The 20,031-nt window shown below is 38.1% G+C and overlaps 1 protein-coding gene across 1 annotated transcript in view; it reads left to right on the top strand.

The window, feature by feature from the left end:
- The window catches only part of CTNNBL1 (catenin beta like 1), a 152,845-nt gene that overhangs the window by 61,634 nt on the left and 71,180 nt on the right, over positions 1 to 20,031 (top strand). Inside the window, exons 8-10 of the mRNA XM_082643383.1 lie at positions 6,904 to 6,976; positions 7,215 to 7,273; positions 8,743 to 8,891. Of these exons, the coding sequence (XP_082499509.1) occupies positions 6,904 to 6,976; positions 7,215 to 7,273; positions 8,743 to 8,891 (281 nt within the window). The remainder of the gene's footprint in view (positions 1 to 6,903; positions 6,977 to 7,214; positions 7,274 to 8,742; positions 8,892 to 20,031) is intronic.

Below are 20,031 nucleotides of genomic sequence, written 5' to 3'. Positions count from 1 at the left end.
AGTTTTGATGTCCTTTGGTTTCCCCTTGTAAATACCTTCACATCTCCCTCAGTTTCTTCTTTCCTCAATATTCAACAAATCTTTATTCTCCAAAGCCTTGAGACATTTTGGGGGTGAGGAGTAGGGGAGAGGAAAGTAAAACACGTAGTTAAGGGGGTAGGATAGATGGAAGAGACCTGAATTGTTGATGGGGTGGCCATAGATTGGGGCCTTAACCTTAAAATATACAAAATAATCCAATAGTTTTTGTCTTTTTGAAATCAGGACCAATTTTTCCCAGTTACTTGAGACTTGATACTGAATCAGGGATTCTTCATTAAACCAGAATGTAAGGCCTCTTCTGCCTTTTGAAAGGTGTTTAAACTTGCCAGTCTTTTTTTGGATTAGTAACAGGAAGGGAAATCGAGACCTTTGGGTGTTTGGCTTGGATACCATTACCCTTATGAGAGTAATAAAGAGGTCCATTTGGTAGTCTTGCAAGCTTTTGACTCTTGCAAAGGGCATAGTGTTTATGCAATCCTCAAGGCATAAATAGCCATGTTGCTCTCTCTGGAACAGTTTTTCAAGGTTTTGGGGTATCTAAACATTAAAATGCTATTTGGTTATTTTACTAGTAAGCAAGTACCCTTAGAAAAATCCTGTGCTGCCCAGAACATTAATGAAAGAAGGTTCTGCTTAAGGGAGAGGCCAGTAAGAAGGCATGTCTTTAAAACCAATGCCTTGCTCTTATTTCTCATAATCTAGGAAAGTGCTTATTTTAATCTTCACCATCATAAATATCATGGTGAATCAGAATGAGTGCTGGACCCAGATCCTTACTTTCACCAGTAGAACTTTTAAAAATACAGATTCCCAGACTTACTGTCTCAAGCCCTCTGTCTTCGGTGTATTTTAGAGAAGTTCCACCTGTGATTGTAAATGTACGATCCTCACTAAGATCCACTGGTCTCTAGAAATGTGAGCATGTTTGTTCCGCACTGCTCCCAAACTAATTTAAAACTCCATTTTCATTATGCCATTCCCTATTCTAGAACCTTCCTAGAGTGATGCTACTGCCCTCATCAGATCCCACCATCTCTGCCTGCTTTTCAAGGCCCGTTAATGTGGCCTGACCTTTCTTTTCTTTCCTTTTTCCTTTCATTTCTCAGTTTTGAAACACTGGCCTTATTACTGTTCAGACATCTCTTGTACCTACCCCCTTTGCAAAGCTCAACAAGGGTCAACAGTATTGACCTCTGTGTCTGTCTTTGTTCATGTTCCCCCCTCCCCCAGGAATGACTCCTGCCTATGTAATTCTAAATTATACACCACCTTCATTAACCAACTTAAATCCCTACTCTTCCACATTGCCTCCATCATTTTTTGAACTGAAAGGAATTTTATAAGTTCTGTTGCAGATAAAAAATTAAAAATCAAGACCTGTAGAGATTAAGTGCCTTGCCCAAATTCATGCAGCTAGTTAGAGATAGAGCTAGAATGAAAACCCAAGCCTCCAGACTTTCTTCATGCACCCTTTCCATAGCATTGCTTTGCCCCCAGCCCATATTGCCCTCTTTCTTTTCTGAATATCAATCATTTTATTTTTTTTCTACTGGTTCTCTTCTGGGAGTTAGCAGATCTGGGTTGTAACATATGCCTATAACTGGGTGACCCTTACCCTCATGGAGCATCTTCTCTTCATCACCTGGGAGACTTTCCTCTTTTTATGTGTGCTCCTTGTCTTTCTCCCAATGTCCTTAAACTCCTTAAGAGCAAGGACTGGGACTCCATCATATGTGTATCTCCTCCCGATTGTTCGCAGGGTGTGGTTCCCAATGGGGAGCATCAATTGGAAATGCAAATTCTTGAACCCACTCCAGACTCATTAAATCTGCCCAGCTTGGGGTGGAGCCAGCAATCTGTGTTTTAACAACCCCTCCAGGTGATTCTGATGCATGCTGAAGTCTGAGAACCCTCATCCTAGAGTACTTAGTTTACATTGCTTGATAAAACCCTGCTATTTAACTGATTGTCCCCTGTTTATTCAGTAGTCCTTGAGTAACTGAGTGGCACATTGGTGAGTCTCCTTTATGTACTGGTAGCCTAGCAGTTTACAGAGATACTCATGGATTTCTTCATTCACTAAATGAAACCTCACTCATTTGTGCTGCTAATAAGGATAAAACCCATTGCGGAGGATTACATTAAATGGTTTAACAGGTAAGCAGATAACAGTAGTATGAGAGACACTGCACCATAGTTCACTTTTTAATGGGGAATACAAACTTATTAGGATATTGTGTACTATTGAAAATAACACCAAAACTTTTTTCTTTTCCAAAGAAACAAAATTGAGATTGCTTTTTGTTTCTCAATTAAATCATTGCTTCAAAAACAGTTGCAATGTTTGGCGCTTGAGCTAATGAATTGAGAATTGGCTATGTTATACTACATGTACAACTGGTTGATGCTAAGTTCTTAGCCTCTTATGACCAGGAGATGGGATTTTTGTAGGGCACAATCTGCTTTGACTGTTGTCCAGGGCTGTAGCTGTGTCTGAACCTGCCCCATGTGTTCCAGGTACCAGAGGTGAGCTGCAGAAATAATCTGCAGCTTCTGGCTTCACAGCTTCTGGCTGTGGGTAGCATAAATGTCTTGTACTTTCAAAAAAAGCAGCAGCTCCCAAAAAGGTGAAGTTTAATTTTATTCAAGGCCAGTACATGCTGAGTACAAACCTATGCTTGACTCTGTAATTACTCTGACAGCTGAAAGATGTAGGATCACCAGGCTCCTGGATAGAAGAGAGCCCCCAAAGCTCCAACTCCCGTTGACTAACTTTGCAAAATCCAAGAGACTATACCTGCTAAATAAATTCTCCTTCCTCCTGATTTTGACTAAATGTCCTTGTAATTTGGCAGTTTGGTATTTTGCAGGCTTGGAGGCTGTCATCTCTGGCTGAGATTTAAACAGAAATAAAACTTCCTTGGTGACTTTTGTTTTTGGTTAGGCATGAAAGATTAGTCTCCTGCTTTTCCATCTAGCCCGGTTTCACTCAACGTAAGAGATATCAATCAGGTTAGAGAGGCAGAGTAGTTTGGCCAAGTTCACATAGCTGGTAACTGTTAGAGCTGAGATTCTAACCTGGATATTTCTGATCCCAATCATCAGAAAAACTTATAGCAACTATTATGTATTAGGTACTTCCATATTATTTAATTCTCAGAGTAACTCTCCAAAGAAGATGTTATTTTATTGTTTCCATTTTACAGATAAAGAAACTTGAGACCAGGAAATGTTACTTCAGTCATAGATGACCGTTCTTAATTTATGGTGCCATCAGTATCTCAGTAATTTTGTTTTTACAGGGTTCTATGCCAAAAAGGACCTACCAGTCCCATTTAAAGTAGTTAGGTCCAAACAAATTTAATACATACTTATGTCCTAAGACTTTAGTAGCCGTTCAAAAAAATAATATGCATGAATTAAAATAAAATATATTTTTTATTTCATTCTTAAATATCACAATTACTTACCAGTAGATGTATGTGCCTCTTGTGTAGTTGTACTACACAACTTCTAAAACCTTGGAATCAGATTGAATGCAACCATCTTCATTTCTGTTCCACATTGATTTTCACATAGTTCTTTTTTTTAAATTATTTATTTATTTATTTATTTATTCATGGCTGTGTTGGCTCTTCGTTTCTGTGTGAGGGCTTTCTCTAGTTGCGGCAAGTGGGGGCCACTCCTCATCGCGGTGCGCAGGCCTGTCACTATCGCGGCCTCTCGTTGCAGAGCACAGGCTCCAGACGCGCAGGCTCAGTATTTCTGGCTCACGGGGCTAGTTGCTCCGCGGCATGTGGGATCTTCCCAGACCAGGGCTCAAACCCGTGTCCCCTGCATTGGCAGGCAGATTCTCAACCACTGCGCCACCAGGGAAGCCCTCACATAGTTCTTTTATCACAGCAACCACCCAAACCCAGCTTCACAAAGAAAAGATGTCATCAAAAGAAATGTGCATAATTCAAAAAGAGACATGTACCAAAATGTTCATTGCAGCTCTATTTACAATAGCCAGGACATAGAAGCAACCTAAGTGTCCATCAACAGATGAATGGATAAAGAAGACACAGCACATATATACAATGGAATATTACTCAGCCATAAAAAGGAACGAAACTGAGTTATTTGTAGTGAGGTGGATGGACCTAGAGACTGTCATACAGAGTGAAGTAAGTCAGAAAGAGAAAAACAAATACCGTATGCTAACACATATATATGGAATCTAAAAAAAAAGAAAAAAAGAAAATGGTCAGAAGAACCTAGGGGCAAGACGGGAATAAAGATGCAGACCTACTAGAGAATGGACTTGAGGATATGGGGAGGGGGAAGGGTAAGCTGAGACAAAGTGAGAGAGTGGCATGGACATATATACACTTCCAAACGTAAAATAGATAGCTAGTGGGAAGCAGCCTCATAGCACAGGGAGATTAGCTCGGTGCTTTGTGACCACATAGAGGAGTGGGATAGGGAAGGTGGGAGGGAGGGAGACGCGAGAGGGAAGAGATATGGGGACATATGTATATGTATAACTGATTCACTTTGTTATAAAGCAGAAACTGACACACCATTGTAAAGCAATTATACTCCAATAAAGATGTTAAAAAAAAAAAGAAATGTACCTGAAGCTAGTGGTTAACGTGCTCACTAATCAGCAGATGTGAGATGTCACTGTGCTTTCCTTGTAAATCCTTGCAGTCCCCTGTGAATTCAATATGATGTCCCAGGTACCTTGGCACACAGTTTGGGAACTGCAGACTTAGTGTCACATAGGTAGTACATGCTTATGAGTTAAATCTAGGTATGTCTCATCCCAGGTTCATGTCCTTTTTTTTTTTTTTAACGTAAATGTATTACTTGATGAAATTAACTTTAATTCAGTGTAATTTTTTAAATGACATAACAATGGACCAGTTTCATGTCAAATTCACCTCTGTTTGCTGTCACGTTCAATTTTGTGTCTTGCATATAGCAGGTGCCCAATAAATATTTGTTGGAAAAAAAGAGGAAACCTATCTCCTACCTTAGAGACAGGAGTTTATAAAATCAAATAAAAGACAAGAGACATTGGAACCACAGAAAGGCTATTGCTCTAGTGGCCTGATGTCTTTTGGCTTCTTTCAGTTGAGTGTATCTTGTTTGCAACAAGAATCCTGACCCTTAAAAAGCTGCATATAAGTTGGTGTGGCTTAAATAATTTAAACTAGCAATACTTGAACTTAAATCGTTTGAGTAAGTGATTTTATTAGCGAATCCTTCATTCAAATAGACATGCTCACCCCTTGGCTTTTCACTTTTGTATTTTGATTTGTATAAAACTGTTTTTCTTAAAGTGAAAAATGCCACAGATTGGATTTAAACCCTGGCTGTTGTACTGAATTTCTTGAAACAAGGCCTTAAGCTTGCCCAGGGAGCATAACTTGCAGTCAGCACACATAAGACCTTGTATTTACAGATCTTTTAACCTAAGATGGGTCATACCTGGTCAGCCTTCTGAAACCCTATGGGATGCGCTTAGGCTTGATGGGGAAGACATGCAGAGAGAACTGAAAAGATGCTGGGTGTTGCTTCATTAGGGGCCACTCTTCCTTCTTAAGTGCAAAATCAGTGTCCAAACAGAACTGTGAATGGCGCTAAGGGGATGGAGGTATTAGCTTCAGTATAAACACTTCCCCTGTCCTTTTCGGGTACAGTAATTATTTGTTAGTTCAAAAACCTGGATAGGGGGCTTCCCTGGTGGCGCGATGGTTGAGAGTCCGCCTGCCGAGGCAGGGGACACGGGTTCGTGCCCCGGTCCGGGAAGATCCCACATGCCGCGGAGCGGCTGGGCCCGTGAGCCATGGCCGCTGAGCCTGTGCGTCCGGAGCCTGTGCTCCGCAACGGGAGAGGCCACAGCAGTGAGAGGCCCGTGTACCGCAAAAACAAACAAACAAACAAAAAAAAAACCTGGATAGGTAGCAAGGCTGCTGCTGATTAACAGTCATGGTCTTTGTGCCTGCATTTTAAGATCAAGGGTATGGTAAATAAAAACACATCGATGAGGCTTGCGCTCCTCTCTGTGTACCTTTATCCAAGGGGCATTGTTAACGATGAGGCACTTGAGTCTCACTACTGGGGCAACAATGTGTATGACCATGAAAAATAGGCTCTGCAGTAGATGTGTCCCCTCTGCAACTCCAAGTAGCAGAGCATGCAGCAGGGAAAGAATTGTGGGTAGTAATTTGGGTGTTAAAATATTAACACATTTCTGCATATTTAATGTGGTTTCCTTTTTAAATAGTAGGCAGATTATGGCCCATGAGCAGATAGGTTTATGATTTCAAATTAAATTTTAAGCATTTAAAAAAAATCCAAAGGAAACTACTTTGTTATAAAGACATTCAACTAATCAAAACAAGAGCTTGCTTTCTTTTCAGCTTCTCTGATCATCTATCAGCTAATTTACAGCCTAATTTTATGATTGTAACTTGTGAATGAAGCTTCATGATGGAGTTTAGTCTTAAATGTTCAAAACTTTCAATCATTTATCTAGTTCACATTTGAGTATGTATTATGTGCTAGACAATAGTCCCTAGACTCAAAATGGGGAATCTGGGAAGGCTTCATAGAGGAGGTGACATTTGCACCTGGGCTTTAGGAGTGTGAGAGCTGTTGTGTACATCTGCTGTTTATGGTTTTACTATGCAGTGCTTGAGTCTGGTCTCCTGAGAGCAGAGGCAGACTTTTTTTTACCCTTAACCTGCCCTTTCCCTTTCTAACGTCTACTTCTCTCTAACTCAGATCTTAGTACTTGTGAAAAAATTTGTCCTGGGGAAGGAAGCAAGGCTCCTTAACGTTTTTCTCATTTCTCCTATTTCCCAACAGGCAAAGATGCCTTTTGATGCCAACAAACTGTATTGTAGTGAAGTGCTGGCCATATTGCTCCAGGACAATGATGGTGAGGCTCCCTCTCAGTATTGATATTCTGTTAGGATAGGAGCCAGGCTTGTTTCAGATCATGACAGCAAGCTCTCTTGCCTTTGGCATCCCCTTGCTCTCCCTCTCACTCTCTGTGCAGCTTTTGTACTCTGTCAAGCTGTATTGATTTTGTTTGCTGATGTATCAGTGTTAGACGGCTGTAAAATCTGACAGTTAGCTTCATTTTTTTTTCTCCTTCTATTTTTTTCCCCTTTTAGAAAACAGGGAATTGCTTGGGGAGCTGGATGGAATCGATGTGCTTCTTCAGCAGTTATCTGTGAGTAATTCTTATGCCTCCTGTCTGCAGTGAAGATACATGGCTTGCTTTAAATGGGAGGTGGAGCTGGAAATTGTTGGAAGGAATAAGCCATGTGATGCAAGCCATATGGAGTGTGTTGGCAGTTTTGAGGTCACACTGGAGGTACATGGTTTGCCTCCTTTTCTTAGTCATTTGCTCTTTATGACCAGATATCACTGTGTATCTGGTGTGGACTTTCTCAGTCTTCTGATATTTATCAATTCAAAAGAGGTGTGCTTCCTGCTTAAGTGTATATTCTTGAGCCAAGAATGCCAAATTATTTTTAGTTGACCCACTCCCAAGATTATTCACTTGCTTTCCCGTCAGTCTGCCACTAAATTGGAGTCTGTTCATTTAGGATCCAGATAAGCTTCAGGAGTACAAGTTCCAATACAGTGGGATAGAGGTAAGAGAGGAGGATAGGGAAGGATGTGGCACTGGAGGCTGGAAAAAGAAATTAGAAATTGCCATTTGCTCCTTGTAAGAAATGTAAATCCTGTTGAAATGTTGTTCTACTGGCATTCTGAAAATACTGTTAAGATTTTTTTTTCTAACAAATCTCATCTGTGCTATTCCAAAACCAGGACTGAAAATAGATCATTTGGATAAAATCTTAAGACTGTTGGGAGTGTCTGAGATGTCAGTTTGCATACAGCTTTCGTCTTGGTGCCAGCAGCCTGAGTGGCTTGGCCTCCACCCCAAAAAACAGAGCTTTGAAACATGAATCTCCCAATTCTGGGAAAGTGCTTAGTCCTGTTCCCGCAAGATTATTGATCATTTTGTAGTAGACTGTATGGGTATGCATACACTGTTAAAAGGCTTTCCTCTTAACATGCCATATATTTCTGGCAAAGATAAAACTGCTTTTCGCTGTTCCCATGATTTAGAGCCACAACTAGTCTATGAGGCAGTTCAGTAGCCCTGATGGTTAGGAAACTGTTCCTTATATTGAGCCAAGATTTGCCCTTCAGGACTGTGGTTTCTTTTAGAAGGGGAAGAAATGTGGTTGCGTAGCGCAAGTGGAGGGCTTTGGGGGGTAGCTGGCAAAGTTGTTTCTTGATCTGGATGCTGGTTTCAGGGGTGTTCACTTTATTCATTTAGCTATACTTGTCTTTTATAGAGTTTTCTACATGTTAATATATTTCACAATGAAAAGCTTTTGTTGGGTTTTGTTAAATTGCCTCCTTGGAACTATCAGTTATTCATGGACTCAGTGGTCAGGTTGAGTGTTCTGATTTTTTGCATGAACTGATAGCCATTTATTTAACCTGTGCATCAAAAAGCCCAGTTTCTTTATAATGGAAACTGATGAGAATTTTGTTTGGTAAGCTTCTGTTTCCTCAGTTGTAGGGTTTTTGGAGTAGATAGGCTTTGGAAACTGTTGAGTGCTGGTTGATGAAAAGACATTCTCTTATGGTTCTGTGCTTTCTGATATCTTTACTTGACAGGTGTTTAAAAGACACAATCCTAGCACAGCCGAGGAGCAGGAGATGATGGAGAATCTGTTTGATTCACTCTGTTCCTGCCTAATGCTCAGTTCCAATCGTGAGCGCTTCCTGAAGGGTGAGGGTCTTCAACTGATGAATCTCATGCTAAGGTATGCTTCTTATCTCCTATTATCTCCTAGCTCTCCATCTTTTTTTGCCCAACTCCTCACTGTTAGCCTGGATTCAAGAACATGTAGCTATAGTCTTTTATTCCATTGAGTTTGCTAGATATATAAAACAGTAAAGTCTTCAAGTGTGTGTATGGTCTTTTCTAAAGTTAGATTGGATGAATAAAAAGTATATTTCAGTCTGTTTGTGCCCTATTGTTAGGTCATTTGGTAATAGGACCACTCCATCAAAGGGAAATGTTTTTTTTGCTCCTCCTTATAGTGTGTTGGTTTTGGGAAATCTAGTCGTTAACTTCTCAACATATCCTATATTAATTTCTAAACTTAGCCCAGTTTTCTTTATATTCCACATAGACCTGTCTATGCCATATGTTTGTCCATATTTTTATTATTGACAGCAGAATATAATTCATATTTTTCACTTATACATATTTTTCATTATGTGTTATTTTCAATAATGCATTGCACATGTGCTATGTGGCTAGCATAGGAGATAGGAAAATGTGCAAGACAGTTCTAGAACTTTTCTTTATAGTGCTTTCCTTGTATATCTTATTATTTATGCTTTAATTTCTTAAAATATTTATAGTAAATATCATGTTAGTATAATTCACAGAATCCTAAAGTTGGAAGTAAATAGGAGATAGCTTGTTATGGATAACTCTTTTGAGAAATCTGGCTTGGAAGGGAAATAGAGAAATGGTGTGAAGGAGTAACCAGAGAAGGGGTTATAGTATCAATGGTCAGTTTTTTCAATTGAGAGATGCAAGAGACTATAATCATGGGATTATTTATGAAATTGAGCCAGAGTCTGCTGTCCTGAAACATATTCAAGTACACTGAAAATTCCGTTAATTTATTTCATTGACAACATTTTTAGATAAATTTGATAGCTTAGAGTATAGACATGCAAAACTACTGTTAGTAGCAGGACTGATAAGGTACTATGTTAAGTGCTTGGCTTATACAGAATTGGAGGACAGGATTCCTGCCTCCAAGAAGCTAAAAAACAGCTCTGTCACTTGAACACAGCCCAACTTTGGATGCATGTTCCTTGTAGTCTTTTTTCCCATAATTGTTTTCTCTTTAACAGCTTTTTAGGCCTACCACACATGTAATTTTCTATACTGTTTTTCTTGTTTGTTTGTTTGAACTTAACATACTGTTTCCCATGTTTTGACATAACCTTCATGAGAGTTTTCAATAACTGAATAACACACTCTAAGGGAATATAACTTAGTCTTACTTTGTTATTGATATGGAAGGTATTTCCATTGTTTTGTTGTTATAAAAAATTCTCCAATGACAAATTCTACAAATTTTTGTGTTTGAACTATTTTTGTATTTAAGATTATCAAGGTATATGTTACTAAAACCTCTCCTCTTTAAAGGCTTGTGTAGGCCCAGGGGCACAGTAGACCTCTTGGTTTGTCCAGTGTGTACCAGACCTTAGATTGATTGAAGAATCTTCCTTTGTGGAATTGTTTTTAAAAATTTATTTTAAAGTGCAGAGAGGGGCATTGGAATTATTCAGAGGCCTTTAGTGTTCAGCTGATTTTCGCTAGCTTTACTCTCTTGAGTCTTTTGTTTGTTTATCTCCTTTACCCTTCTAATTGCCTGTCCTTTTGTTGAAATGACCCACCTTCTCTCAAGCAAATAGCATATAAAGAAGATGCATTTGGCTTCCTGGACCTTCTAACCTTAAAACTATACTCTGCAGGGACTTTCCTCTAAGCTTCTTAAAGGTCTGAACTGTCAGTGTCTTTGGATGTTTGAGTGCAAATATGAGGTGATGTATTCCTGTAGCATATGGCTTGTAAATGTGCAGCAGTGGGGAGCTGAATAAATAACCAGAAATATGGATTATTCAAACAGGAATGCTGAGATTCTGGGAGCCTAATTAAAAAGGAGCTCCAAAAGACTTAGAAACTGTACTACCTTTGTAGGATCTCCTAACTTCATTTTTTTTTTTTTTTTTTTTTTTTTTTTTTTTTTTTGCGGTACGCGGGCCTCTCACTGTTGTGGCCTCTCCCGTTGCGGAGCACAGGCTCCGGACGCGCAGGCTCAGCGGCCATGGCTCACGGGCCGAGCCGCTCCGCGGCATGTGGGATCTTCCCGGACTGGGGCACGAACCCGTGTCCCCTGCGTCGGCAGGCGGACTCTCAACCACTGTGCCACCAGGGAAGCCCCTAACTTCATTTTTGAATGCTGAAGTTACTGTTAGATTAATTCTTTCACATTAATTAACTATATTAGCAGATTCAGCATTTCTTTTTTTCTCTTTCCCATGCTCTTTGTTCTGGGTTATTTTTCTTCTTCAGACTCCCAAATGGAAAGTTTAATTGGGAGGGATTTTTTTTTTTTCCTATTAGATTCATCCTTCCTGATCTTCTAGCAAGAGCTGCCAAGTTGCTCTGTCTCAAGGAAACCCATTCAAAGATTATGAAGCTGTAACACTAGAAGTTCAGGAAAATTTCTGTGCTTCCATTGCCCCTAAATACTAATCTTTATTTTGATTTAGACGTTCATCAAACAGTTATGAAATGGCCACCTGGAGAGGTGGCAGTATGATGTAGTGTGGAAGAACGGGCTTTGGAGTTGAGGCAAATGTGGGTTTGGAACTTAGTTCTTTCACTTACTAGTTCTGGATATTTGGTGAGCTACTCTAAGCTTTCTGTCCTCTGACCCTCACTTTTTTCATATGAAAAATGGGAGTAATAATGCCAAATTTGCAGGGATCTTTGTGGGTATTAGACTATATATATAAATTGGCTGGGACAGTTCTGCCGTTCTTAAAACATTGGTAAAGTGCTATGTTAACTTACTGTGTTAAGTGCTAGGCTTATACGGACATGAACAAGACAGGATTCCTGCCTTCAAGAAACTCAGTTGCTAGTGATGGAGGCCAACATTAAATAACCGTAATATAATTTCATGTGTTAACTATTGAGAGGAACAGTTAATTTTGCATGTCCACAGAATTTTTTTTTATGTTTCTGATTATTGATAAGGAAAGGTCACCCACAAGATAGTCATTTATACATTTATATGCACAAGTTATCACACACACACACACACACACACATATATATATATATATAGTGGGTTGGCCAAAAAGTTCGTTCGGGTTTTCTGTGCCATCTTACAGAAAAACCCGAAAGAACTTTTTGGCCAACCCAATACTACCCAATTTAATGATTTTATCACCTTTATTGAGGCATAATTTATATGCAATCAAACACTAATTTTAATTTTGACAAATGTATATACCTTTGTTTTCACCACAATGAAGATGCAAGATACTGCCGACTGAAAAGAATGCACAACGTGAGAGTTGTGAGTTAAGTTTTATTTGGGGCAAAATGAGGACTATAGCCTGGGAGACAGCCTCTCAGATAGCTCTGAGGAACTGTTCTGAAGAGGTAAGGGGGGAGGTCAGTACATATATGATTTTGGTGAAGGGGAATACGTGCAATCAAGCACACATTTCGGCAGAGGGTTGCTGCTAGTTGTGAGGAGAAGATTAATGATTTTACTGTTTTTCTAGATATGAGAGGTTACAAGAAATTAGGCTCATAAAATCTTCTCCTGCCCTTCCACCATACACAAAAATAAACTCAATATGGCTTAAAGACTTAAATATAAGACACGACACCGTAAAACTCCTGAAAGAAAACATAGGCAAAACATTCTCTGACATAAATCATAACAATGTTTTCTTAGGTCAGTCTCCCAAGGCAAAAGAAATAAAAGCAAAAATAAACAAATGGGGCCTAATCAAACATATAAGCTTTTGCACAGCAAAGGAAACCATAAATAAAATGAAAAGACAACCTCCGGAATGGGAGAAAATATTTGGAAACAATGTGACAGACAAGGGCTTAATTCCCAAAATATACAAACGGCTCATACTGCTCAATAGCAAAAAAACAACCCAATCAGAAATTGGACAGAAGACCTAAATAGACATTTTTCCAAAGAAGACATACAGATAGCCAACAGGCATGTGAACAGATGTTCAACATTGCTATTATTACAGAAATGCAAGTCAAAACTAAAATGAGGCACCAGCTCACACCAGTCAGAATGGCCATCATCAAGAAGTTTACAGGGCTTCCCTGGTGGCACAGTGGTTGAGAGTCCGCCTGCCTATGCAGGGGACACAGGTTCGTGCCCCGGTCTGGGAAGATCCCACATGCCGCAGAGCAGCTAGGCCCGTGAGCCATGGCCGCTGAGCCTGCGCGTCCGGAGCCTGTGCTCCGCAAGGGGAGAGGCCACAACAGTGAGAGGCCCGCATACCAAAAAAAAAAAAAAAAAAAGTTTACAAATAATAAATGCAGAGAGGGTGTGGAGAAAAGGGAACCCTCCTACACTGTTAGTAGGAATGTAAATTGGTGCAGCCACTATGGAGAACTGTATGGAAGTTCCTTCAAAAACTAAAAATAGAGTTACCATATGACCCAGTAGTCCCACTCCTAGGCATATATCTAGAAAAGAGGAAAACTGTAATCTGAAAAGATACATGCACTCCAATGTTCATAGCCGCACTATTTACAGTAGCCAAGACATGCAAGTAACTTAATTGTCCATCAACAGATGAATGGATAAAGAAGATGCTGTATATATATATATATATATATATATATATATACAATGGAATATTATTCAGCCATAAAAGAGAATAAAATATTGCCATTTGCAGCAACATGGATGGACCTGGAGATTATCATACTAAGTGAAGTCATTCAGACAGGGAAAGACAAATATCATATGGTGTCACTTATATGTAGAATCTAAAAAAATGGTGCAAATGAACTTATTTACAAAACATAAATAGACTCACAGACATAGAAAACAAACTTATGGTTACCAAAGGGGAAAGGGTTGAGAGGAGAGATAAATTAGGAGTTTGGGATTAACACATACACACTACTATATATAAAATAGATAAACAACAAGGACCTAATGTATAGCACAGGGAACTATATTTGATATTTTGTAATGACCTATAATGGAAAAGAATCTGTAACGGAGCTGAATCACTTTGCTGTACACCTGCAACTAACACGACATTGTAAATCAACTACACTTCAACAACAACAAAAAATCTTCGGAAAATATCTAACTCTCTGGAGGCCTGTTCTGCCAGTTCTTGCCAGAGCACACAGTGCCTCATTCCTGATATCTCCACCCTGAACTCCTTTCAGGGTGTGTTGAAGGTCAGCGACTGCTGTGGTTAGTGACCTAATCCTTGTAGAGGCAGATGGCAAGTGACAACTTTGAGTTGGCAATACATAGTTTTATATTTTGTAGTAGCCACAGTAAAAAGTTTAAAAGAAACAAAATAATGGGTTTTATTTAATGCCATATATTATAAATCAATTCAACATGTAATCAATAAAAATATTATTAAGCCATTTTGCATTATTTTTTCCTACTAAGTCTTTAAAATCCAGTGTGTATTTTACATTAACATCTGAATTCAATGCTAAATTTTCATTACAGTACTTGATTTGTGTTTAGATTTCATAAAATTTACAGTTGAAAAAGTAGATTCCCATACTTAGGTTTCTCTGAACATACTTAACTGTTTCCCAATAACTGAATCAAGTATCAATTTTTAAATTTAAATTTATTTAAATTAAATTTAAATTTTAGCTCCTCAATTTAAATCTGAAATTTAGCTATATTTCAGATGCTCAGTGGCTACATGTGGCTAGTGGCTATGATATCGGACAATGCATATGTAGATCATTTTTATCACCCTCCAAAATTTCCTTGATCCCTTTTACAATCAGTTCCCACCAATCCACCTTTGACCCCAGTCAAACATTGTCATTCTAGAATTTCATATAAATAGAATCATACAGTATGTGTTTTGTTTAGCTTATTTAACTCAACAGGTTGTTTTTGAGGTTCATTTATTTTGCATGTATCAGTAGTGTGATTCTTTTTTTATGCTTAGTAGTATTCCATTATATTAATCCATTCCAGCATATCAGTTTGTTTATTTATTCACCTGTTCTAGACATTTGGGTTGTTTCCATTGTTTTGCTATTGTGAATAAAGCTGCTTAAAAGTCTTTGGATAAACATATATTTTCATTTCTCTTGGGTAAATACCTGGGAGTGGAATGAGTGAGTCATATATTAAATAAAAATTTACTATTAGAAACTACCAAGTTGTTTCCCAAAATGATTGTATCATTTTATATCCCTACCAGCAAGGCATGAGAACTCCAGTTGCTCTGTATCCTCCTTAATACCTGGTATTGTCAGATTTTAGTTTTAGCCATTTGAGTGAGTGTGTATTGTGGCTTTAATCTGCATATAACTGATTACTCAGGTTGTTGAGCATCTTTTCATGTTCATATTGACCTTTCTTATATCTTTTGTTAAAGTCAAACCTTTGTTCAGACCTTTTGTCTAAATTTTATTTGGGTTGTCTTACTGAGTTTTAAGTGTTCTTTACTCTAGATAGAAGCCTTTGTCAGATACATGTTTTAGAAATATTGTTTTCCTAGTCTGTGGCTTGCCTTTTCATTTTTTAGCAGTGTCTTTTAAAGAGCAAAAGTTTTACTTAGATAAAGTCTAATTTGTCAAAAATATTTTTTAAATTGTGCTTTTGATGTGGTGTATAAACTGTGTTTATCTAACCCAAGGTCTCAAACTGTTCCTTTCATATTTTCTTTTACAACTTTCAGTTTTAGGCATTTATAGGTCTGTGATCCATTTTTTTTTTTTTTTTTTTTTTTTTTTTTTTTTTTTTTGCTGTACGCGGGCCTCTCACTGCTGTGGCCTCTCCCGTTGCGGAGCACAGGCTCCGGACACACAGGCTCCGCGGCCATGGCTCGCGGGCCCAGCCGCTCCGCGGCATGTGGGATCTTCCGGGATCGGGGCACGAACCCGTGTCCCCTGCATCGGCAGGCGGACTCTCAACCACTGCGCCACCAGGGAAGCCCTGTGATCCATTTTAAGTTAATTTTTATATGTAGTGTTAGATATGAATTGAGGTTCTTGGTTTTATTTATTATTTTTGCATATAGATGTCCAGTTCTGGCACCATTTATTGCAAAGACTATCCACGTTCCGTTTAATTGCCTTTATACCTTTGTCAGAAATCAATTATGTATGTGTGGGTCTATTTCTGTGCTTTCTATTCTGCTCCATTGATCTGTGTATCTATCGTTTTGCCAGCACAACCCTATTTTGACTTTATGGTTAAGTCTTGAAATTACATGGTGTGAATCCTCTGACTTAATGTCTTTTTAACTATTCTAGTTCTTTACTGTCTTTGTCTTTCTGTATAAATTTTAGAATCAGCCTGTTAATTTCTAGAAAAACTCTGCTGGGGTTTTGATTGGTATCATATTGAATCTATAGGTTCTTTTGGAGAGGATGGACATCTTTGCAATAATGAGTCTTCCAATCAATGAACATGGTATATTTCTTCATTTATTTAGGTCTTTGATTTCTTTCATCAATGTTCTGATTTTTAAAGACAATTTGATACTTTATGTTTTCCTAGAAATTTTCAATTTCATAGACGTTCAAGTTTATTAATATGTTGTCCTTGTATTTGTATCATTCTTTTCTGTATCTTCCATTTCATTTCATCTTTTTCTTTTTCACCTCTTTACGTCTCTTTTATAATCCTTTTTTTTTAATTTTTGAATTTTATTTTATTTAATTTTTATACAGCAGGTTCTTATTAGTCATCCATTTTATACACATCAGTGTATACATGTCAATCCCAATCTCCCAATTCATCACACCACCACCACCACCCACCACTGCTTTCCCCCCTTGGTGTCCATACATTGTTCTCTACATCTGTGTCTCAATTTCTGCCCTGTAAACCGGTTCATCTGTACCATTTTTCTAAGTTCCACATACATGTGTTAATATGCAGTATTTGTTTTTCTCTGTCTGACTTACTTCACTCTGTATGACAGTCTCTAGATTCATCTACATCTCTACAAATGACCCAGTTTCATTCCTTTTGGCTGAGTAATATTCCATTGTATATATGTACCACATCTTCTTTATCCATTCGCCTGTCAATGGGCATTTCGGTTGCTTCCATGACCTGGCTATTGTAAATAGTGCTGCAGTGAACATTGGGGTGCATGTGTCTTTTTGAATTATGGTTTTCTCTGGGTATATGCCCAGTAGTGGGATTGCTGGGTCATATGGTAATTCTATTTTTAGTTTTTTAAGGAACCTCCGTACTGTTCTCCATAGTGGCTGTATCAATTTACATTCCCACCAGCAGTGCAAGAGGGTTCCCTTTTCTCCACACCCTCTCCAGCATTTGTTGTTTGTAGATTTTCTGATGATGCCCATTATTTATTTATTCTTTTAAAAATTTTGAATTTTATTTTATTTATTTTTTTATACAGCAGGTTCTTATTAGTCATCAATTTTATACACATCAGTGTATACATGTCAATCCCAGTTGCCCAGTTCAGCACACCACCATCCCCAGATGCCCATTCTAAATGGTGTGAGGTGATAACCTCACTGTAGTTTTGATTTGCATTTCTCTAATAATTAGTGATGTTGAGCAGCTTTTCATGTGATTCTTGGCCATCTGCATGTCTTCTTTGGAGAAATGTCTATTTAGGTCTTCTGGCCATTTTTGGATTGGGTTGTTTGTTTTTCTAATATTGAGCTGCATGAGCTGTTTATATATTTTGGAGATTAATCCTTTGTCCATTGATTCATTTGCAAATATTTTCTCCCATTCTCAGGGTTGTCTTTTTGTCTTGTTTGTAGTTTCCTTTGCTTTGCAAAACCTTTTAAGTTTCATTAGGTCCCATTTGTTTATTTTTGGTTTTTTTTTCCATTTCTCTAGGAGGTGGATCAAAAAAGATCTTGCTGTGATTTATGTCACAGAATGCTCTTCCTTTGTTTTCCTCTAAGAGTTTTATAGTGTCCGGTCTTACATTTAGGTCTCTAATGCATTTTGAGTTTATTTTTGTGTTTGGTGTTAGGGAGTGTTCTAATTTCATTCTTTTACATGTAGCTGTCCAGTTTTCCCAGCACCACTTATTGAAGAGACTGTCTTTTCTCCATTATATATATCCTTGCCTCCTTTGTCATAGATTAGTTGACCATAGGTGCATGGGTTTATCTCTGGGCTTTCTATCCTGTTCCATTGATCTATATTTCTGTTTTTGTGCCAGTACCATACTGTCTTGATTACTGTAGCTTTGTAGTATAGTCTGAAGTCAGGGAGTCTGATTCCTCCAGCTCCATTTTTTTCCCTCATGACTGCTTTGGCTATTCAGGGTCTTTTGTGTCTGCATACAAATTTTAAGATTTTTTTTCTAGTTCTGTAAAAGATGCCATTAGTAATTTGATAGGGATTGCATTGAATCTGTAGATTGCTTTGGGTAGTATAGTCGTTTTCACAATATTGATTCTTCCAATCCAAGAACATGGTATATCTCTCCAGCTGTTGGTATCATCTTTAATTTCTTTCAACAGTGTTTTATAGTTTTCTGCATACAGGTCTTTTGTCTCCCTAGGCAGGTTTATTCCTAGGTATTTTATTCTTTTTGTTGTCATGGTAAATGGGAGTGTTTCTTTAATTTCTCTTTCAGACTTTTCATCATTACTGTAAGGAATGCAAGAGATTTCTGTGCATTAATTTTGTATCCTGCAACTTTACCAAATTCATTGATTAGCTCTAGTAGTTTTCTGGTGGCATCTTTAGGATTTTCTATGTATAGTATCATGTCATCTGCAAACAGTGACAGTTTTTCTTCTTCTTTGCCAATTTGGATTCCTTTTATTTCTTTTTTTCTCTGATTGATGTGGCTAAGACTCCAAAACTATGTTAAATAATAGTAGCAAGAGTGGGCACCCTTGTCTTGTTCCTGATTTTAGAGGAAACACTTTCAGTTTTTCACCATTGAGAATAATGTTTGCTGTGGGTTTGTCATATATGGTCTTTATTATATTGAGGTAGGGTCCCTCTATGCCCACTTTCTGGAGAGTTTTTATCATAAATGGGTGTTGAATTTAGTTGAAAGCCTTTTCTGCATCTATTTAGATGATCATATGGTTTTTATTCTTCAATTTGTTAATATGGTGTATCACATTGATTGATTTGCATATATTGAAGAATCCTTGCATCCCTGGGAAAAATCCCACTTGATCATGGTGTATGATTTTTTTAATGTGTTGTTAGATTCGGTTTGCTAGTTTTTTGCCTCTATGTTCATCAGTGATATTGGCCTGTAATTTTCTTTTTTTGTGATAAATTGTCTGGTTTTGCTATCAGGGTGATGGTGGCCTCGTAGATGAGTTTGGGAGTGTTCCTCCCTCTAATATTTTGGAAGAGTTTGGGAAGGATCAGTGTTAGCTCTTTTCTAAATGTTTGATAGAATTCTCCTGTGAAGCCATCTGGTCCTGAACTTTTGTTTGTTGGAAGATTTTAAATCATAGTTTCAATTTCATTACTTGTGATTGGTTTATTCATATTTCCTATTTCTCTGAGCTTCCTGGACTTGATTGACTATTTCCTTTCCCATGTTAGGAAAGTTTTTGACTACAGTCTCTTCAGATATTTTCTCAGACCTGTTCTCTTTGTCTCCTTCTTCTGAGTCCCCTATAATTTGAATGTTGGAGTGTTTAATGTCCCAGAGGTCTCTGAGACTGTCTTCAGTTCTTTTCATTCTCTTTTCTTTATTCTGCTCTGCAGCAGTTGTTTCCACCATTCTTTCTTCCAGCTCACTTATCCATTCTTGTGCCTCAGTTATCTGCTATTGATTCCTTCTAGTGTATTTTTAATTTCAGTTATTGTGTTGTTCATCACTGTTTGTTTGTTCTTTAGTTCTTCTAGGTCCTTATTAAACGTTTCTTGTATTTTGTCCATTCTCTTTCTGAGATTTTGGATTATCTTTACTGTCACTACCTTGAATTCTTTTTCAGGTAGCTTGCCTATTTCCTCTTCATTTATTTCGTCTTGTGGTTTTTTATCTTGCTCCTTCATCTGCAATATATTTCTCTGTCTTCTTATTTTGTCTAACTTACTGTGTTTGGGGTCTCCTTTCTGCAGGCTGCAGGGTCGTAGTTCCTCTTGCTTCTGGTGTCTGCCCCCTGTGGGCGAGGTT

The sequence above is a fragment of the Mesoplodon mirus genome (genome assembly GCF_964341445.2).
Source record: "Mesoplodon mirus genome assembly, chromosome: 15".
NCBI classification, from domain to species: Eukaryota; Metazoa; Chordata; class Mammalia; order Artiodactyla; family Ziphiidae; genus Mesoplodon; species Mesoplodon mirus.
The sequence above is the reverse complement of the archived record's forward strand: the minus strand, read 5'-3'. Positions and strand labels throughout refer to the sequence as shown.